Source organism: Propithecus coquereli, unplaced genomic scaffold (assembly GCF_000956105.1).
Source record: "Propithecus coquereli isolate 6110/MARCELLA unplaced genomic scaffold, Pcoq_1.0 Scaffold209, whole genome shotgun sequence".
Classification (NCBI taxonomy): domain Eukaryota; kingdom Metazoa; phylum Chordata; class Mammalia; order Primates; family Indriidae; genus Propithecus; species Propithecus coquereli.
In genome coordinates, this window is record NW_012145967.1 from 2,982,625 (window position 1) to 3,005,521 (window position 22,897).

The window sequence follows — 22,897 nt, forward strand, 5'->3', positions numbered from 1 at the left end:
AACGCTCCAGGTGCCCTCCCCACATCTGCCTGCTGCCCCCACCCTGGAATTGTCTCCTGGGCATCCACCCTTCTCTAGCACACTCAGAACTTTCATATTTCTCTCACACATAGTAGCAGTCACCTGTCCGTTTACTCATCTCTGCGTTAGCAACATGGCACAGTGAACACAATACTGGACATGGCGGAAAACACCTGGTGCCGGGTGTTGCTTTGACACTTCCTGGCCGGTGGAACTCAGACAAACCACTTCCAACTCTCTGAATCTCAACCTCCTGTCTTGGAAGGGGTGGCTCTCTGTTCACTCATCCAGGGCTTTTATGAAGAATAATCAAAAGAGATAATGCTTGTAAAGTGCCTTAACTATTTGTATTTTGATAACTTTTTTTCTAGAGACAAAGGCTTAACACAAACAGATAAGTCTAATGAAGGGAAGTTAAAGCACATAGTAGCGCCATCATCTTAGGGTAAGTTGTTGATCTTTATAAGCCTTAGTTTCTTTATTTGTAAATATGACTATGATGTATATTTTGTAGGGTAGATATAAGGAACGACAGAGATAAGGATTTTACTTAAATGTGTCCAATGCTGAGGTTGCCTGGTGCTTGGCAAAATCTAGGATTGGGCTGGCTGGGAAATCATACTTCTTTACATGCGAAACTCAACTTTGGATACCAACCAGTTTCACCTGAATTGACTCCAGGCTAAAAGACCCAAAGTCTTTTGTTTACATGGAAATTGCATAAGCTTTCTGTGGAGTCTCATACATGAGAATTTAGCAAAATTCATCATTTCCAGCCCTCTGCATAAAATTGGGCCTAGCAAGAGGAGTTCATTCCATGAAAGGAAGTACTTTGTAGTAAACAGATTTCTAAACTAATCAAGAGAGCAGGTAGAGAATACCAACACCCAAGAGGTGAAGACAGACCAGCTCTTCTGACTCCCTCTGTCCCTAGCAAACCACAACAACACAGCACAGGCAAACATGGATCTCTGTGTAGTTTCAGAATGTTGAAGAGTTAATGATAATTAGAATGAAAATTAGATCCTGGATTCTCAAAGGGGCCAGGGTTTTCAGTACTTACATAGGATAAAGTGGTAACATTTAAAATGCGTATCCCTGGAGGGATGAGCTGCTAGAAAATTAATTATCTTCTTCTCTGCTTCTCTCTCTGCCTCTCTACACCATTTATTGTAGCTTTGGTGTCCCACCCCCTCTGCTAATTTTCTGTCTTGAGCTTTGTCCTCCATTTCTGTTGGTATAATGCAATATCAGTAGCAGGAAAAAGAAAAACAACTCCAAAAAAAAAAAAACCTAAGAAACCTAGAAATTTGCCATTGATCTAGAGCAGAGAAATGAGTTCGGACATCAGTGGCAGTAGAGGCATTGGAGTCTGCCGGAAGGACACTAATCTTGGAGTCCCGTGGCCATGGTTCAAGACCCAACTCGGCTACTTACTCACTGGGGACTCTGGCCGGTCTCTTAACCCCCAAAAGCTGCAGTTACCTAATTTACAAATGGAGACGACAGTCACTGCGCTGCAGCAGCCTCCCAGGGCTGGTTCTGAGGGTCAGACGAGACAAAGATTACAACCATCTCTGTAAAGCACTACATAAATGCGTAGACTTTGTGTTAACCCTGTTATGGCGCATTTCTCAGCTCATCACACCAAAGACCCTCTGCCCTCCAGGGCGTGTCCACTGCAAGTCATCAGGACAGGGTCTGACTCGTTCCCTGCTGCTATCTGCTTGGAGAGGCTTCACAATGCCTGCACTCACACGCCGCTGCAGTTGCTGTGTCCGTCTGCTCCTGTGCATTTCTCAGACACTGCTGAGTGCCTGCTACGTCTCAGTGTGCTAAGTGCTGAGGACAGATAGGAATAAATCATGAATCTTGCTGTTCTCGAGGAATAGTTAACCTCAGAAAACTTACCTACTCCCAAGCTAGCAAATCCATGCTGAATCTCAAATATACCCTTTCTGGTGTTAAGCTACACCTGTTCCCTAGTTCTATAATATGCGTTTAATGTTTGTGTTTTCTTTATCCATGGGCCTAGTAGGCCTAAAGCTTTTCTCTCTGAGTGGAACAGGATCTTACTTTCCCAATTACTATCAAGGCCACCAACATCTCCCCAAACTCAAAGATATGGGTGATATCCTTTTAATTCTTCCTCTTTCAAGACATTAGAATGAATGCTCTCGGTTTCCCTTGGACGATATCTCAGGACTTCTGCATCTCCACAGGTAGGCCCACAGTCTACCTGGCCACCCCGCCTGGGCAATGGGAGTGACCTGGTGCCCGTGCCTGCAGCTTCTCTGCACTCCAGCTCAACCTCTGCAGGGCTACCGGACTGACTTTCCTACCCCGACTAATCTGACCCCACGGCTGCACTTCCCCCTGGCTCCGAGGCTCCTTGCCACCTAGGATTCAGTCGAGATCACATTATCACACGTGCTCACATGCTGCCTTGAAATGATACCCTCAGTGGCTGAGATGTACCTCGGGTATCAGTGACACAATTTTAATGAAGGCAGCTTCTTCTTTCAAAGAGAAGGATTTGGAAATTAGTTCCATCAGATATGTGGCAAAGGCTGCCTTACCCGACAGTAAGGGGCAGGCACTGGGGTTAGTGGGGAAGCAGCCCAGTCCCTCCCCTGCAGAAGGGACAGCAAAGCGGGCCCCAGGGACTGCTCTCTAGTCTGCTGATGACATCTGGTTCGCAGAAGGAGTGAGATACCAACATTCCCAAAAGGACGGAAGATAAATAAACATCATTTTGTTTTTCTAAACAGACAAGTTGCAGCTCGGAAATTTTTCAGTTTTTCTCATTGCAAAATCAATACCCATCAGCAGTTTGAAATTAAAGGCGAGATTAGGCCTCAGTTTTATACATGCCTTATTGTCTTCCAAAAGCTTTCTACTCAGTCAGATAAATCTTCTTTAAGAGGATTAGGGAACTTTCATTATCTTTATCTAACCTGAACTAACACTAAGTCTGAAAAATTAATCTATAGACTGGACAAAAGCCGATAGCTGCTGGGAAGGAGGAGGACTCTTGGGCTTCTTTCTAATTGAGCAGTGGGGTCTCTGCATCCACCCCCTGGTAATTCAACTGGTCCCCAAAGAGAAAGCCAGATGCCACATTGCCAAGCAAGGGGAGGGAACACAGCTCCCTGGCCTCCTTCCCTGTAGCCGCTCAGTAAAGGAAAGACCAGCCTGCCAGGTGTGCCAGGAGAATTCCTCCCCTTCTACCTCCGCCTGCCCCGACTCTTTACTTTTGGGTTTCCCAGGCCACCTCCGAGGGCCAGAGCCACAGAGTCACTTGGCCTGGAACGTGGAGACTGCGGGAGCTGAGCTCTGGAATAGAAGACACCAGTGCTGTGCCTCTCCCTAGCTCGGAGGCCCGCAGGAAGACCCCGTAGTCTTCCACGTCCCACCCAAGGGCTGGCTCAAAGTGGACTGTTAGGAACATCATTCCCTACGTCTCTGCACCCCAAGCGCGATGTGGCCCGTAATGACTCTGACACCCTTCCACAGCCTGTCCCGTTGCCTGGAAAGGGGTAGGTTTTTTTGGTTTGAGTCTGTTTCTGTGCAGTCCCTGACGGTTCTTTTTTGTTTCAGTGCCGCATTTCCTGAATTTGAAGATAACTTTGCTGTCAAGGCCACAGAGGTGCCACTGAGGTGTCACTTCCAATGCTGTGAATTCCAGCTCCTCTGGAAGCAAGCCCAGGTGGCAGGTGGCGTAGTGAGAATGCACACTTCCTTGTTTTCTACACCCCCAGAAACTTTCAACAGATATCCCAGCTCATCTCTAGTGATGGATCTCCCTGAGTGCCTCCACCCTCCTGAGGAGAAGTATCAGATGTGACAGTTGTCTTTGTCTCCAGATGGCAGGCAGCCTTGTAGCTCCGAAGCAGTGGGTGGGACATGTATGGAGAAGGGAAACCAGCAGCGTCCATAGACGTCTGTTGTAGGGCAGGCTCGTGTAAGCGCCTGAAAACACGTGGGGATGGGAGGAGGGCTTGAAGGCTGGGCAGAGTGAAGCTTCAAGCAGCGAGGCAGGGTCAGGGACTGCCAGGGACTGCTGGGGAACAGAAGTTGCAGCAGACAGATCTCTGGCCCTACATAGGCCATTACAAATGGCCTACAGAGGCAGGCCTGGATGCCACGCAAGCGAAGAGCTGCTTGAGCCAAAGGGAAGGAATGAGCATCTTAAGATGTACGAGGGACGGAAGCATGAATAGACACTAACCCCACTCAGCTTCTCTCTGGGAAATCAACTGAAATGAGCAACCTCATATATTTTTTTTAAAAAAAAGCAAAGATGAAGAAATCTATCTTAGCTAAGCAAGGACGCTTATACATTTCACAAACTGAAAAAAATCTGTTGAATCTATGACAGATGGGATCTGATAAAAGGCAGTTGCTAAAGACCAAATCATAAACAGGGCCCTTTCTGAGAGCTCAGTGTATGTCCCCAAGATGACAGCAGAGGAGGCTCTGAGAGAGGGCTACCTAAACCTCTTATTTGGTGGAGGAAGGATGTGTCCTTGGGTGATGAGACTAGCCTACTTAGAACTTCATTCCTACTGTGAGCCAGTACCTGCCAGAAATTGGTTTACATAGTGGTGGCAGTTGGGATCAGTACAAAATAAGTTCATTTGGATTGCTGCGTTGTTAAAATGCCTCTCAAAATCTTAGAACCACTACCTGCATATGTTTTTAATTCTTAATATTTAATATCTGATGTCTGAGATTCTGACATTTCTTCAGCCCCATTTTTTTAGATATGATGTGAAATTTAAATTAAAAACTATTAAAAATGTACACATGGTACTATTCCTGGGCTATACTGATTAAAATTTTTACAAGAATGGGAGAGGATGTTAAGGCTTTGTTCCCTCCCCTCCTTTTTTAAATGATCTGAATTGATTTCCAACATTGAGCTGGAGAAATCATTCTGACCAATCCCCTCTGGGGTCCAGGCTCCCTTGTGGGGCTACGAGAAAGTGTATAAACACAGCAGTGACGCCAGAGTGGATCTGACCAAACAGCACTCAGAGACCCTTCCAGAACACATACGACCAACAACTATGAAAAATAGTCAAGTCACATGAGCTCACATCTTATTATTAGTCTTTATTATACAATAAACCTCTAAAAGATAATTAAAAGGCACTGGGAGTAGTACTGTATTATTAATATCTATGTTTGAATATATCTCGCTCCCACTCCAGAGCGCCAAGTAACTTAAGAGAACTAAACTAGCACATGCCAAACAACTTACTGATGAGAACAGAAGGACTAGAGATAAAATTGATGAAACTTTGGAAAGATATTCAGTACTTAGTTAAGAACCTCAAAGATGGGAAGGAATCCAAGACGCATGGTCAACCTCTGGATTTAATAGAGGAAAATGACTTTTGTGTCTTAATACGTGAGTAGAATGGGAACGCCAACCCCAGGTTCAGCTGTGACTTACCTTGCACTATGAGATGGACCCGGGAAGTTTTGGGATGATTGTCTGTCTGCACAGAACAGGTGTACGGACCTTCGTCATACACATCCACGTTTTGGATCATGATGCTGTACTGGGTTGGCGTGTTGACCAGGATAATCACACGAGGGTCTATGGACCACTTGTCGTTCCCAGCATAGAGGATGGTGCTGCGGTTTAGCCAGGCCACCCGCGTGACCCGGTCGTCTATGGTACACCTGTGAGTGGGAGGGAGGAAGAAGGAAGAGAGAGAGAGAGGTTATGTGATAAACATGGTGTTGCACGTCGAGCAGTAATTGAAACAACACGACATGGCGCTAAAAGGAAACAACCAATTGTTGATGCAACTTCCCTCGTGAGAAGTAAGAGTGGCCTGAATCATCTTGGAGAACCAACGATACAAACTCACTTCTACTTGAATCAGAAGAATATTCTGTGAACATCTTTGCTGTACATTTGCTTTCCTTCTTATTTTTCCCCTCTAGGCTTATATGAAAATTAGTTTATGTTTCTTGAGCACATTTACCACCTTGTGGGAAAAGTGGCCCAGGGGAGCAGGGGAGAGAAAGTGGATCAGTATTTCAAATAGGTCACAGATAATCCACAAGGCAAATACTTAACTTGTAGTTAATCAAAAATTGAACATATTTACCTCCAGACCTCCCTGGTGTTGATAATCTCCTTATACCCCTAAGCAGCCCAAAGCCTGCAAACTGCAATTTATGACATGGGTTGGTAAAATTCACCTTAGAAAGCCATCAGTTTCTGAGGAAGTTGCGCTGCCTGTTAGGGTTTCGGGAGAGGGAAGAAGAAAATTACCAGCAGAGTCCCTCTTCCTCCTAAGCTCCCCGTGCCCCACTGGGAGCAGGAGCAATGCCACCATCAACAACGCAGAGAGCTCACAGCTACCTCTCACCTCATCTCCCTGACAATGCTAGACTATGACCACAAGCGGAACCTGCTAGCTGGTGTGTGTGACCCACAGGCTATCAGGCCTAATGCAGGAGTAAACGTGCTGCACATTTGCATGCGTGTCCCAGTGACTTAGAACGTGGGAAGAGGAGCATGAGAAACAGAATCCTTTATAAATGTGGGTGCCTACCCACTATGCGATGCCACACACGGGAACATGCAATGGCAACCAGCCCCGCTGATGTCCTGGCGGAGAGAAGAGGGACGTGAGTCCAGCACCTCCAGAGGAGGAGAACACAGGGGACAAGCGTGGACTTCCCTCCCTAACATTTGGGTGGCAGCAGAGACCCCTCAGGGCTCAGGAGGTAGAAGGACTCGGGCTGTGGTGGGGAGATCGGGCACTGGCAAAGTGACCGACCTCACGCAGCTTGAACGGCCCAGGGTCTCAGCACCAAAACAACAGCCCCTTGAAAAGGGAAGGCACCCAGTCTAGGCAGGTACTCTCCCTGGTTGGTAGGAGGACTAAAAACAACACTGGTGTCCAGTCGTGGTGCCTTTCCACGTGCTGTCCCACCTGCCATGCAGCCACGGTAGAGCGGGGCGGGGGTGGGAGGGGCGGTGTCATTAGGTGCTTTCACACTATGGTGGGAAGAGATAGTTCTTTTCTAAATTTCCTTTATTTGCTCGTTTTATTTTTCAAACTACAAAAGTAAAATAAACATGTTTTCACATGTGAATGATACAAAGTGAACATGACAAAGGTCACAGAGGTCAGCTAGTCACTACTCCCCAACTCCCAGGGCCCATGCTCCTTCAGTAACAGCCTTGACTTTCGCTTCTGCATCTTACTCCTTACAGACCTGTACTCACTTGGGTAAAGCTTGTGTTGATTAGTTTTTACCTGAAATAGAATTGTACTCGAACACTCCTATGAAACTTTCTTGTTCACTTGACCACAGGCTTCCTGCGCACCAGTAGTTATAGATCTAATTCTGTATCATTCCCGGGTAAGTCTAAGATCGGTGAGATGAGTTTTCGGGGCCCAACTGCATGCATCATTAGGGCTGGATATTTAGGTACCATTAAAGGATTCTTTCCCATCTTAGTAGATATATCACTGGTATCAAGAAAAACTGAAGTCATGCTATCTCCTCCACATTCTAGGGTATCTGCTTTCTTTTTCTGTTCAGCTTTCTTCCTTTTATAGCAATTTTCCATTTCCTTTATGAAGATAAAAACCCAATGGACCCTCCTTGCTCCCTACTTTCAAAAGCATTCCTTAGGGAAGAAATATGATAAATTCATTTATTTTCAGTTGTAAATGACTGATAAGGACCAACGTGCAACACTTCCTAATGATGGCTGTATTTTCATAAAGGCCAAATCCCTGTTTAAGTAACTGCTCGTAAAGAATGAAGTTTTCATAATGTAATTGCAGGAATCAATAAGCCTGGAAGTGGATGATAAATTGGGACAGAGCTGGGGGGTCATCTTCTGGTCCCTGGGACCACACAAACACAGATAACTAAGTGCAAAGAAATATTCTTGCTTTAATTTTGGTCAGTTATGTAACCCACATTTTTAAGTTGATATAAAAAAATTATTTAAACTATAGTGGCAAAGGATACATTTTTGGTCTATAGAAAATAGTCACATTTCAAAATAAAAAAGCCACAGAATTTATATATATATGTATAGATATAGGTATATATGTTCAATTGAATTTAAATACCATAGTGATTGATACTTGTGATTATCCATTTTCAAAATTCATGAATAATATCTTCTTGAAAAGTAATAAAATGTGCACTGGTCCTTTTTAAACTAGAACTTGTATTTTCATTACATGTTCCCTGCAGGATATGTGTTATGCTTGAAAATCTTTTATTGATCACCTGTCATATTTATTTGCAACTCTCTCTATATATTGAAATTTAAATTTCTTTTATATCCTATGAGCATAAAACTCTATATAATAACATTTTTTAATTAAATGAATTACATTACAAACATAAAATTGATAAAACAACATAAACATATTGCACATTTTGTTAAGTCATAATTAAACATAAAAAGCAAAACTTTCACTGGAAATATAGCTCTTAATTTGATGGATGAGGCTTTTTTTAATACCATGGATAAATATCACTTACCACTAGAATGAGATAGAGTTCAGGATCAATTTTATTCCTATTTTTACTTTTAGAGAAACCTTGTTCATATAAGCACGAAGACAGAAATGAAAATTTTGTATAGCAATGCCACTCAATTCTTTGAACTCCTTCCAAGATATATGCCAAAAATCACATAGTAATAGAGCTTCCAAAATTATTTTAATCATCTCACAGCTGACAAATCAATTAATTCTTCTTTCTGTTTCTTTTAAAGCAATGAATTAGAAAATAACTGACTTGCAAGGGGGTTTATAACCCAGTATTAGATTCATTCCATTTCTCAATATCTGGAAAGTATACAATAACATTTTATCAGGACTTATCAAAAGACTTTAAAAAGATGTTACGCTTTCACAAAAGCACCTTGCTTAACCCAATACACTTAGAAATGTTGGGAAAATCAAAATATTAAAACTGTTTATTTTAATATGCCAAATGGCACTGCCCTCTGTCTCTTATCTCTGAGTTCTAATTCCAAGATAAAGAACGCATTGACTTTGCCATGAATTTATTACTGATGCAATAACATGCCATTGGCTTCAGTACTTCTCTGCTTTACTCTCATGGGACTCTCCTTCAAGAGTGATACTCTGTTTGATGATAGTCAGATGGTGGAGGTGACAAAGAAAGTACAGGCAGATTGGCTCCTGGACAGTGCGTAAAGTGGGCGCGGTGAGAAGGAGAGGAAGAGTTACAATCCAACCCAGGCACTTTCACAAGCAGATCAATTTTAGGGAATTTGAGATCTCAAACTTATCATCGTCCTTGTATCGCTGTCCTTGTATAGGACTAGCCACTGCAGGTTCAGGGTTCGTGGAGCCAGTGAAAATTACCAGAGGGTCTAGTAAGGGCTGATCTTGAAACATATCAGTACAAATCTACCCTCTCCCAGTGCCCTGGCCACATGACCCCTGGAAAGCCTGTGTGCTCCTGGGGTAATCAAACCCCAGATGGACGACCAGGATGACCACAGTCCAATGTACTTGCTCTTGGACCTGGGCCTCTTTAGTGGGCATACAGTGCAAATAGAAAAGACTAGCTGCGTAAAAGCCATCTCTCTAAATGGGCAAAGATGGTTCACAAAGTTTGTACAGTTCCCAGAACCCAATGAACAACAAAGAAACTTGGCGGAAGGATGACATTTGTTGAGGACAGTTATTTTCCTCATGTGCTTCAGAAGAAAGCAGTTTCATGGCTTCATGCTTTCTTCTCCCACCACAGGGCTCTTCCAAGGTCCTCTAAACAGCAGGAGAAAGAACTTAGGGAAGGACTTTAAAAGTCTGCTTAAGTGTTCTTCCAAACTCAGGCTCCTTCCCTGCTGTTCATGGCAATGTCCTGACCCTCATTAACAAGAAGCACAGAGGAGGGCATTTTTGATGTTAAATAAGGGGGAGCCAGGAGGCAAGTCGAGGAAGGTTAATGACAACTTTCTGATCTCTTGAAAATTCTTTGAGATATTGAAAATTCTTACATTTCAAGCTAACCCTACTTACTGGTCCTTGATAAAATATTACAATTCTATCACAAGTAGTCTCTAAAATTAGATATTGCTTGTGCTGCACCAGAGTTATAAGAACTTTACACATATTAAACCGTTTAATCCTTGTAACTACCCATTGAGATGTGCTCCATTAATATTATCCACATTTTCTACATGAGGAAACTGAGGCACAGAGCGGAGAAGAAGAAAGCTAATTGCGAGTGAGGACAGGTGGGAAGAAGAATCAGGAAGAACAAAAAACGCCTGGAAAAACGTCAGAGGGCAGGAGCGCTCTAAACATGGAACGTGGAGGTTCCATGCAGGTTGTTTTGTTTTGTTTTCAGAGGAATAGGTGCAGTTAGGGGAAATCCATGCCTTAAAGCAGTGGTTTTAAAACTTCATTGTGCATGGAAAATACAGATTGCTGAGGCGGCAGACCCCCAAAGAGCCTTTGGTGCTGGGCCTTGAGGGAAGCAAGGATGCACATTGCTAACACGTTCCCAGATGATGCGGATGCTGCTGCCTTGGGGACTCCTCCTGAGAACCACTCACTGCCTTAAAGAAACCAGACAAGAGACAGGTTGGAATTTTAATCAAAACAATACATTCTTCCTGAAAAATGAAATTGGCCAGCTTTAATTTTCTTGTTTGTGTTCTTTACTTTTGTTTTTATTTTATATTTTCCTCTGAAAATGCAAAAGAAAAAAGTGTCATTATTCAATCAGTAGAAATCTAATGAGCACCTAATGTATACTAGACAACTTTCTAGGAGCTAAGAATACAGTAGGGAACAGGCAAAGCCCCCTCCCCATGATGCTAACCTAGGGAGAGAGAAAGAAAACATGCAAGTATAATATAAATACATCAGTTTCAGAATGAAACGTAGAGAAACATAAAACAGGTAAGGAATGGACAGTAGGCCATGGAGATTGTGACCATATTTGGGTCAGGATGGTCAGGAAATGCCCCTCCGTGGCCTGCATGTCAGATGTTGAATATTTAAGATCCTTCCTAAGGCTGAGTGCAATCAGATGTGTGTCTGAAAATTATGTCCAACTTAAAAATAAAAGTCACATCTCACATACACACAGAGAGAGCTGCAGGAACATTTATTAATAGGTAATCTGGGTAGCTACAGAACAAGTCTTTTAAACCAGCCTCCCAAACGGTGTCCTCATATACTGATAAATTTGTAGATATTAATATTCAAAGCATTGATATTTGAGGACACTGAGAGTTAACTAGAAAACTCCCAAATGGTGTCCTCATATATTGATAACTTTGTAGATATTAATATTCAAATCATTGCTATTTGGGGACACTGAAAGTTAACTAGAAAATGCCTTTATATTTCCACCTTTGTTGTTGGGATGATACCGAAAAGAGGGTACATACACCTCTACTTTAATGAGTAGCCAGTGGCAAATATAGTTAAATCTCTAATACAGATTCATCATACTAAACCTCCATTCTCTTTGTAATGTAACATTAAAATCAACACTCCTGGACTTCTCCACAGAATTTACACCACTACATTTAATTATTTGCACGCTCATGTGTTAGAGTGTAAATGCCACGTGGATAGGAACCCTGTCAGTGATATCCATTTTCTAACGCCGGCACCACCCAGAGTCCACCTGGCAGCTAGTAGGCGATTAACATATAATGATTAAAAGATGTAAGACAATGTTTTTCAAACTGGCATCAAAAGAACTCACTTAAGATGAAGGAAATGTTCTTGGGGATATATGCATATGTGTGTCTCTCTGTGAGATAGGTATATACGCCCCGCATAGACACACACAGGGCTCACGGGTTCTCTACACATATTTTTTAATTTAGTGTTTTCAATTCTATTATAATCTAGAAAAATATAATACATACATATTCTAGATGTGGTATGACAACAATTAGATTTAAATATTCAGATCTGCATTTGTGTCTATCACATTGGCAATGCAGAGAACTCCTTGCATTGTCTCAGGCTACGTAGAGAAACACAGAGGTGACTTGCTTTGTCAGTGATGCATTTCTGCCGTGGAAGGCTAAATGATGCCGGGTCTGCTGTCGCAATGAAGGTCCCCCGGAGTTGGAATGTGCCAGCGTGGAAGGAGAACTTAGTCATCATCTGGCACAGGCAGAATTCAGAAGTGCTGGCCTTAGAGCAGTCAGGGTCATATTCACGTGCAACTTGGTATTTAATTTTAATAAAACATCATCTGTTCCATTAAATTAATGTCCAGAATTTAAATTTTAGTGGTTATATATTTGTATAATTTATAATTCCAGAAGTTAGTGTCATATAAGGGTATAACTTAAGGCATTTATACCTAGTTTTATGATTGCATGTATATAAAATTTTTAAAAAATGTCATCACTGGGAATTCATGAAAATTTTGTCTCTTTCACCATCCCTGGCCCCTTCCTTTAAGTGACCTTCTATAGAGTCCTCCAATTTAAGAACTGCTCATAAAGGTGATGGGTGAATGTTAAAGTTCCAAATACATTTCTCTGAATTTCCTTTTTTAAAATACAAAACCCTAATATTGGCTTGTATTTTTTTTTATCATTTGCTTCTTTTCATAAATTGAGAGTTAACTGAATTTCTGTTAAGAAAAACCTTACTATGCATCAGAATATATTACTAATGCCAGTTGAAAAAAATGGGAAGAAGATGATCTTGTTTTAAAGAACTCATCGGATAATAATAAATAATTTTTTAAAAGCAGAGGAGAACAGGTAAGCCAAAATAAAATCTTTCTAGATCAACTCCCAAGGTATTCTAAATTGCAAAAGCTGTTCTCCAGGGAGGCTTTAACTGCTCAATTATTTCCTGAGTTACAAATAGAGCCAACTTTAGAGCACCAACAAGGACCCTAAATTACGTAAGGGAAAACTTTATGATTCAGATAGTCAGAAACACAACCAGAGTAATAACTCTGCTAGAGCTAATATTTTCTGATAAGGTATTGGTGGAGAATGTATCTGAAAGCTTCTGCAGAAAAATGGTGAGAGCTAAGAGCTACTTAGAGAGGGTATAGTGCAAAAATATTTCAGTAGTGCAAGAGGTTGACTTTGAAGGTAGCACACACACGACATCTGCAGCTCGCTCTAAAATTGGAGGGTGGTGCCACGCTAACACCAGCTGGGCTGGCATGTCACGTTAATACAGCGGAAGGGTGCACGTCCATGTGTATGTGTGTAGAGGGAGACAGGGGTGCTGTGCAGAGAAAAGACACAAATACCTGCAAGATGAGGGCCTTGGAGGAAATAGAGCAGTGGAAACACAACCAAGGAAGACACCGGGTGTTCTGAAAACAGCATCACTTGAAGCAGAAAATCAGCTGCAAGCTGATGTGTTGTGGTTTCAGCCCTGACCAATGATATACGAGTCCCTCAGAACAGTGCTCATTGTGTCCTGACGCGGGCAGGGAGAATCTCTCGTCCCCATCAGCACGGCGAGGAGGGCTTGCTTGAATTTAGAGAGCAATTCCACACACTGCCCAACCCCAGCGAGGCAGCTGGGCTGAAGGCAGCTCAGAACAGAGCATCATCGGCGCGATGAAGAAAAAGGAAGGGAGTGATTTATATGGAAAGGTGGCTCCACAAAGAAGTGGAAATTGCTTACAACTACAAAAGAGGGGTTAAACTGCTTGGCTGTGGGAGGAGAGAGGAGGAGAATTCCTATCTTGGCAACAGAAATAAAGCATAGGGTAGGGAAACATAATTATAAAAAGAAAGGGTAGGCAGAAAGGCAAGAGAAAGCTCTCTGCACAAAACAGTGAATGATTGAGCTGGTTTCTTCCCAGGCTTCAAGTCACTGTATCAATCCACAGGATGTGTTGAGGAGATCGTTTTAATAGTTTCCCAAGGAGACAGAGGCAAGGCTGAAATAAAAATAAAAACAAAAGCCATTGTAAGAGACAGTGCCTACCTTCAAGGCTCTTGTGGTCTTAGGCAAATGATAGAATACAAGAGCATTAAAAAGACATCCTGTCACATTCATGGATACAATAAAAATTATAAATTCATTCATTCATTTAACAAATATTTATCAAGCATCTGCTAAGTGACAGACACTCTGCCAGGCCCAAGGAATAAGATGTTGAGCCAGAAGTCACTGTATCTACCTCATGCAGCTTTCAGCTTTGCGGCAGCAACATGCAATAAACGAAGGGGCAGAACACTCATGTGCTATTATAAACTGAACCGAGCTGACTGCTAGCATGGGCATGTAGAGAGGTGGGTAGCCCCGTACTCAAATACGCAGTCTGGAGACAGGCCACTCTGAAGTCAATTTAAGGCTGAAAACTAAGAAAGAACAGTAGGCACAAGATTTGTGTTCAGAGGACATCTTAGATAGACGGTAAGGCAGGTGAGCGGGGCCTGGGGTAGAGGCTGACTCAGGTAAGCAATAGAGTGGAAGCCGGAGTGGTCCAAGCAAGGTGGACGAGGGTGTGGACACAGTGCACAAGGCTGAGCAGTGCACATCTCTATGGTAAAACGTCCGCATTTTATTCTAGGTGTAATGGGGAGTCCCAGGAGAGGTCTAAACAGAGGCGTGCCTTGATCTAACTTACGAATTTTACAGGAATATTATGGAGTTCCTTGGGAGAACAGATAGTAGCAGGGCCAGGGGCAGAAAGATAGTGAAGGGACCATCCCTGTAGACGTGAAAGACCAGTCACGTGATGAGAAGGTCTGCAGCTTAGGGAAGCGGTGTGGGAGCCCCGGTGAAGGAAGGGATGACCAGTGAATGGGGACACTGGCGACAGTGTCTGCAGCCAATACTTAGACAACAAAGGGGGAGAAGAGAGAAGCAGGCAAAGGATTTTTGAGGTTTTTGTTTGTTTATTTAAGAGTAGAAATAGGTGGGAACTAATGAGCTCATTTTTCTCATATTTACTGAATATCTACGGGGTGCTAGGATGTGTCCACATGTCACCTGTGTACCTTGTGAATTCACTAGGTCTGGGGTGGGGGGAGCACGATTCTTCCTTTCTGACAAGCTCCACACTTATTCCCACATGCCGGGGACTGGCTGCACTTTGAGGAGTCTGAGTTTAGACACTGGAGATGTAACGTGAGTAAGACAAGGAGTGGGACTTCTTATGCTGCAGCACATGAATATGTGTACTGATGAGAACAACCACATCGAATGCGAGCAAGTGCTAATGCCGTAGAAAGGGGTAACTGACAGAGAACAGTTACAGTAAAGGTGAGAGAGCATTGGCTCCAAAGCACATGAAAGAAAGATGCTTCATCTGCTATATCACAAGAGAAGAAAAAATAATAGAAACACAGGTGGTTTTGTGGATCTGGCTATGGGAAAGCAAGGAGGCAACTGAGTGATGGCTTCTATTTTCTGAGAAGTAGATGACAAAGTTATCCACCGAAGGTAAATGGAAGAATAGGAGAAAGGGGATAGAGAGTGCAAAAAAAAAAGTGCAATAACTGTTGCAGAAAATGAGAAAAATAATTACTAGGGAACTGTACTGGGATGCCTCAAGGCTATTCCCCAGCAATGTCCGGCTGCAGGCACAGAGCATGTGGGGACTGGGTCATACCAGCTTAGAGTATGCCAGGTGAGTGAGAGAGAGCAAGCCAAGGGTTAGAGGAATTGAACGATGCTGAGTAAGAAGAGTAAAGACAGGAGGGGCTGATGGATACAGCGAATGCAGTGGGCTCAATGCACTGGAAGTTTTAATGAAGTCCTTCAGCAAATGAGCTGGGATGAAAGAAACTGAACACCACTGTGCAGCGGTGGTCCTTGCCAACGAAGGGAGTCAACTGACTCAGAGGCCAGTGGGTCATCAGGTTCAGCTTGACAATATCAAGAATGATGGTGGAATCTGGGAGTTCTTCATGAGCTCTACTGACGTAGATACATGGAGCGTCCTGGAGATAATACACAGTGGTGCCAATGAGAAGGTCTGGCATCAGATAGACAAGGGCTCTGCTACTCACTAACAGAGGCCTCAAGAGAGGCATTTCGTTTAACCTCTCAGAATGTTCATGTTCACATCTGTGAAGTGGGATGAACATATTCATCCTATAGCATTATTCAATGTCATGAGGACTGAAGAAAATAATTCACGTACAAGAGTCAGAATTATACCGAGCAAATAGTCAACATTCCTTAGTGCCTCCTCTATAACTTTTCCCAGAGAGCTGTATGGCCTCATTTGGAACAACACAATTCAACTTCTAAGATCTGGGAGTGTGTTTGAGTTTAATCAAGTGGTACTGAATCCATTTGTGGTACTGAATCCACTTTCCAAGGAATTCTGAAGCCGCCTCCTTCTATATTTTCGTGTCTATAAAGAATGAATGTCAATCTAGTGTTTGAGTTCAGTTTGAAGATGTGTTTATTCTGCCAGCCAACAGATCAGGAATAATATGAGATTTACATTTTTGGTATCACTTAGCTAATCCACCTAGTGCCCTTCCGGTCTACCTATAGATTCTTGCACTTCTAATAAGATTTTCTGATTAAAAAAAAAAAAAAAATTCTTACTCTTTAGAACTGGTCCATACCCAGCCTGTATAGAGTTCTGCAGGAGGATGTCATTTCCTCCTGAGGTTATTTGCTCAGCTAAAGCCATTGAGACAACTTTAACTCCGTATTTTGATCAGGCCTCTTTCCCAGTGTGTTGACACAGTGGTTGATGGGCTGGTTTCTAGATTGATGTCCTGTGGTTGGCAAAATGCTGTATTTCTAAAAATACATAATTGAGAGATCAATCAATACAATGTGCACACCTGAAAGAGAATTCGGCTGGCCCACAGGCCCCAGTAGCTTAGGCAGTGGTGTCCTTGGGCAGCCTCAGCGTATAAATAGGACCATTCCCAGTCTGGGAGAATCATTCTCACGCAGATTGAGATGTTACTGAGATCAGATGCAAACCGTGTCGGTGCTGAAGGAGATGGGGTAATGGAGCGGAGGGGACGGGATCACAGGTGAGTGGCTTAAGTCAGCTTAGGAGCTCCAGAGAAAAACCTTCAATTCCCTTAAGAGACATTTACTGCACAGATACTGCAGGACACCGTGGAAAAGGGAAAATTATTTTGAGGGCCTTACTCCCAACCCAAGGAGACGTCATTAGCTGGTGAAGCAGTTTTTCAGAGTTTATTGTGATAGATGTGTGTCTCAGGATAGATGAAAAACAAGCACGGATTTCAGCAAAGGGTTTCTCCACAGAAAAGTGCACTGGGCAAGCCACTGGTGTGTTGCCATCGCCTCTTTTAGAGTCACAGTCAGGCTCTGAGATGTCTCCTCGTGTCCCCTTCTCCCCCTGCCACTGATTTAAATGGTGGGCTGTCGCATAAGGCAAATCCGTTTCAGAAGAAATGACCCTCTGGGTGAAAAAGAGAAGTGTCTTTTAAGGTAAGAATGATAAAATCTCTTCTTTCCCAATATCCAGCCCCATTTTCCTTGCCCCTCCGATCCTTGCCAAGGGTTTGGAATTCTATGTGGAGTTGGAAAAGGCAACGATGGCATCAGCTGTCACACCTGCCACTTGTCACATACAACCGGTTCAGGAGCTGCCCCATGACCGGTCAGGGATGCCTGAAGAAGCCACCCAGAACAATCCCAGTTATTTATTTGTTGTCCGGCTCCGACTCTGCCCTCCCTTCCTCCACATCCAGAACAGCTTTAAAACTCAGCCTCCCAATTTGTTCATTATACTTGGCAAAGAAGTGAGAAAGATAAAATTAAAATGTTTCCCAAGCACACTCCGTTTTAATTCCATTCAATAGATTATCCTGACATATTTACTCATGGTCCTGTCTGTCTCAGTATCATCCATGGAAAAGTATAAATTAAAATTTTAAATTAAAAGCAGAGAGTCTAGGGAGCTTGATATCTTTTTGAAGAATGGCGCGAGTCAGCCACCGGCTCCCCGCATGAGTGTCGTGGGAGCAAAGACTCCGGCGCTGCAGAAATTACGGCCCTCAGATTTCCCAGCAAATACCTTCCCACGTATAATGTACGGGATCGCGGAAGCCTACAGACGGGCAAAACCTCAAAGGTCATTCTTCTTTCTCCAGAACTGCGCATAAACCAGCCCTCACCCCTTTTTGGTCCAAGTGAAACTTACCCAGTTACTGACTTATTTATGAAACCAAAAAATATACTGAATGTTGATTAGCTTTTATTCTATCCATGAGATTTCTGTGTAACATACAGGGTAAGAGAATACACATTTTAATAAGCAGCCTATGAGTTCCAGCTGCAGGTCTGCCTGATCCTTTTAGACCATCAGCTTTCCCATTTATGAAGTGGAAATAACATTTGTAAAAAATCATGGATTGTAGTGAATGTTCAAAGAAATAATCCCTTTTCACACTTCTTATCACAGTTCTGGAGCACAGTAAATAGTCAATAAATGTTTGCTGTTTTATTTCTGTAATTACTTAAAACTAAAAAATAATAAGGCTGCAAACACGATAATGATTTTAACTTTCTCTAGCGTTCATCTCTCAGTCTACATATGTATCAGTAATAAAGTTTGGAAAATCAAGTAGGACATAGATCTCTTTGAATCCCAACCCTTAGACCACTCCGCCTCAAGTTTAGAAAATAGCGATCGTGTGTGTTTAAGTGATGGTGGCTTAGTGGGCAACTGGGAAGCCAATAAGTTTGCTTGATTTATCCTGTGCCATCCTGAACAGACTACGCATCTGAACAAAGCCTCGTTTGAGTTTTTAAAAATAAAACCCTCCTGAAAGAGACGGGACAAATGGTGAAGGAGGAAGGCGAGGAGGTGAAGTCTTCACCATTCATATAAGCACTGCTTCTGTGGAATTTCAACTCTGCCTGTTTAAAAATATATACTATATATTTTTAATAAGCCAATCATCTGTTCCAGAATAGTGGCTCATTTTATATAGTTTATGTGAACCAACTCTCCTTAAAAAATAAAGTAGAAGTCAGGCAAAACTCTTTCCTTGGGCCACGAAAGACCCAGAGAGAAATATTCCCTGGGGGCAATAAAGTCGCAGAGTTAACTTTTGCAAATGTTTCCGGCTCAGGCCCCGAGAGTTACTGCTTTTAATTTGTGTCACCTGGAGTTCTGCACCGCGGCCTGCTGATACGGGAGGGGGAGGGTGTTCTTGCTCCCTGGGACTCCCCAGATCTTACAGAGAGCACCAGAGGAGCAGGAAGTCTGGCCTGTAAGCAACCCAAGTTTCCCCAGCTTTCCTGTTTTACTCACGCGTCGAATACAGGGAGAAATATGCAAGAAATCGTACTCAAAACGTGTGTGCAAGACAGGAAGAAAGGCCGAGCTCGTGGGGCTCTCTAGAAGAGGATCCTTCCATAGAAACTTGTTCCTGAGAGGGTTTGAGAAGCTCTGGCATGAAAACCCAATTTTCCATCATGAGGAGGGAGGCTTGAGTTTCCTTATTATGAATTTTAAATAAAGAAGTTGAGACAGAAAGAAAGGAAAAAAGAGAGGAAGGAGGAGGGCGGGAAAGAAGAGGAAAGAGGAAAGAAAACAAAGAGAAAAGTAAGAAGAAGGGAAAGAAAAGAGAAAGAATAAACCTTCCACTTGGTGGAAAATACATAAGGTACTATCCTTTATAGCCAATGCACCATCTTAGTTGTGTTCTACTCGGATGAATACTGAAAATAATAAAATGCACCTGCTCAGCACACACTGACACGGATTCCCGTTACTCTTTGAGGATTCTTCTGCAACACTTCATTACCTGGCACCCTACAGATCTGCTGTCTGTGCTCCTAAAACTTGACCTCACATTACCTTTCGGTCTGCCCTGGGTCTCCCATCCTCCTTTTCCCGTGCACACCTCAGCCGGCACAAGTTCTACTTAGGCCACGTGTCCGGAGAGAAGAGTCTCCTTCTACCCAAATTAACTGTGGGAAAGCAAAGCAGAGCCTGGGTACAGTAAGCCCTGGGGGATTCTGGCAGAGTGGAGAATTACTCCTGTGTCAGTCCATTATAATGAATAATAAAGAAATACTTACATGTGCTTTTTGGTAAATTATTCATCTTGTGCACTGAAGAATCAGGGCAGCAATACGTAAGGGAGAAAACTGGCGCATCTGGGAGCCTATAAATACCGAAGCTAACGCATTTTCAAAGACCATCTCCTACTCTCGTTAAGGACTGGAGTCGTCGGAGACGCTGGGAAGAAGAGGCTTACATCAGACAATTCCCTCTCCCTCCTTGCTTTGTGTGCAGCCCCCTGTAATGCCGGAGCTATTTATAACATATTTGTTATTTTAGTGTGGCTCCAAGTCACTTGAGCAACCTGAGCAGCTCAGCGGGACCGCCACTTTGCTTTCTGAAGTCATCATCGGGAGGTAATTAGGAGAGAGAATTGTTTCCAACCAATAGAGCTCTTCCAAGACCCTCCACTGTCCCCACGTTCACCTCGGCCCCGCTCCACTCTGCTAACACTAGACCCACTGACTCCTGTCGGAGACAACATACTGAGCTTGCTTCTTCACTGCTTCCTACTTGACTTCACTATCACTGTTTTGTGTTCATGCTCAGGGTGCAACATACTGAGGTCTTTTGAAAACCGGTACTGTTTTAATACTGCCTTCAAGCCGGGGTGAAAGAACACAGGGAGTAGGATATTTGGGGGCTTCAGATTTCTCTCCTCCAAGAAATGAGACTTTAATCTTGCCAGGTTTTCCCTTGCCAAGCTTTAGAAAATAAAAAAATCCTAACTGCCATCATTCCTGTTGGTACTCCTAATTCATTCATACCTATCACCAATAAGGTTAATGTTATTAACCGTAAATGGTACAGTTTTCACAAGATGCTTGCCCCAAATGAGGCTTGGCCCCATTCCTTGATGAGTGGTGCCATCCTTCCTGACACTGTGCACAGTTAATGTCCCCTCACGACTTTGTCTGGTCCTTAGAGAACACGGGCAAGGCTCAGAACTGATGTTCATGAACCAAACCAAACCAAACATAAAATGCATGACCATGCCGATGCTGGTGATGACGGTGGTGGTAGAATAACGGAGCAAGCAGGGGGAAATAGACTAAAGAGAGGTGGAGGCATGTGGGGCCTGGGGCATCAGACATGAGAAAACATCTCTATGACTATCGTCAGAATTCAGGGAAGAAACCGAGCAAGAGTACCTTTTTTAGCAGTAAGAATCAATAACTGAGCAAGAGTTTTAGATGCTGTCACTGATGAGCAAGAGACAGTATTTAGCTCATCAACTGAATCCAGGTTGATTAGCTCTATTTATGCTCTGATGGAGGTTGGCAGGGGTGGGGGCTGGGGCGGGGGTGGGGGGAGACAAGCACTCTTTTGAAAGGGGGGAGGGGCTCACAGAGTATCTGGGGAGGAGCGTGTTCTGCTTTGCCTTTGGGTGTGGGAAACCAGGCTTCTGCCAGGAAGTAACACTTAACAGTAACCATTGAGGACTCCACAGGGAAAATTGCACCCATTTTTTCTCATCTTATGATGACTTGTCAAAACAACAATCTTAAATTTCTCGAGAAGCAGAATTGGGGCCCAAAACTGAATAGCAACAAGACAGCATGAGCCCAAAGGCCAGTGGTCTCTGCACTTCTGTGAAGCTGCCCCCACCCCTTCCGTCTCCCTCCCCACCCCACTGGCGATGCCCCCGAAGCATCCCTTTATCTGTGCCACCCAGATTCCACCCTTTTCCAATTGACCGGCATTATGAAAATCTATATTGTAAGCATATAGGCAGCTGTGGGTGAAGAGACTTCTTCAAAGCGTTTAGATAAAGCAGACAAGCCCTGACAAAGCTAGATAATAAACCAGGCCAGGAGGTTTTCCCTTGAAGGAATCTAATTAAGAACAAAGCAAACGTACATTAACATTCTCCTCTAGGCATTGCATTCACCTCTGAAGAAATTTTATTGTAAATCCAGAAGAGAAACCTTTAGAGTCAGAGCAAAGAGGGGAGCAGAAGCAGAGATAGCTTAGGAGGCTTGTAATTTTGCCGTGGGTAGAAGGGACATCTAGGGAACGGAAATGTAAAAACCTCTGAAACAGGAAGCTAAGCCAGGTTCAACAGATGGCAGGGGAGGAAGCCTGGCCTCGTCGTTCAAGGCTGAACTTTTTGGCAGGGAGAACAGCCCCAGTGAATAATCAGACTTAGTTTGAATTTTATTTTTTAAACGGAAAATAGACCAGTTTGACTTGCTAATCTCTTGGCAAAAAGGAAATGTCACCCAAAGTCTAAGTGTACACACCAACAGACCCAAGGTGGGGTGTCGCTTCTCTTACAAAATTAAATTAATTTCAAAGACACCTTTTGGTGACTTCAAAAGATGATAATGGTTGCTTTTTTTTAAATTAAAGTTTATTAAATTCTTAAGATCATAAAGTTTGTGAGTATAATTTTTCACTTTTTATAGGTGCTTCAGGAAGCTTATAAAAAGGAGTTTATTAAGCCAATAAGGAACTCATTCTAATGTGGAATAGTTAGGGTTTTGAAAGGCTGTCTTCCACTCAGTTGCAATCGCCCTCTCTATGTTCATCCACTGGTCCTAGCTCTTCCCCTTTGTACTGCAGACAAATCCAGTGCTTCTTTCCTATGGCGGTCCTTCGTGAAGATGAAGAACACTGTATTATTCACTCTGAGTTACCTTATTTTAAGGTTAAGCTTTTCCACTTCCCATTTTAAAATAAGCTACTATTCATATGTTCCTTCTTCACATCAGTCAGTTTCTATATGTTCTTAAATAGAACATCCTCCAAGAAGAGAGGCCAGCCTTGGAAAGTGAGCCACATTAGGAAACAACTAGAAGGGACAATTTCGTGGTTTGTATTTTGCCAGGCCTAGAAATATGAAAACACATATATGTAC

General features: G+C 43.1%; 1 protein-coding gene across 5 annotated transcripts in view; it reads right to left on the reverse strand.

The window, feature by feature from the left end:
- The window catches only part of OPCML (opioid binding protein/cell adhesion molecule-like), a 1,134,565-nt gene that overhangs the window by 227,870 nt on the left and 883,798 nt on the right, over nt 1–22,897 (reverse strand). For all 5 annotated transcript variants that reach the window (XM_012644281.1, XM_012644282.1, XM_012644283.1 and 2 more), the window contains one exon: nt 5,483–5,715. In XM_012644281.1, the coding sequence (XP_012499735.1) occupies nt 5,483–5,715 (233 nt within the window). The remainder of the gene's footprint in view (nt 1–5,482; nt 5,716–22,897) is intronic.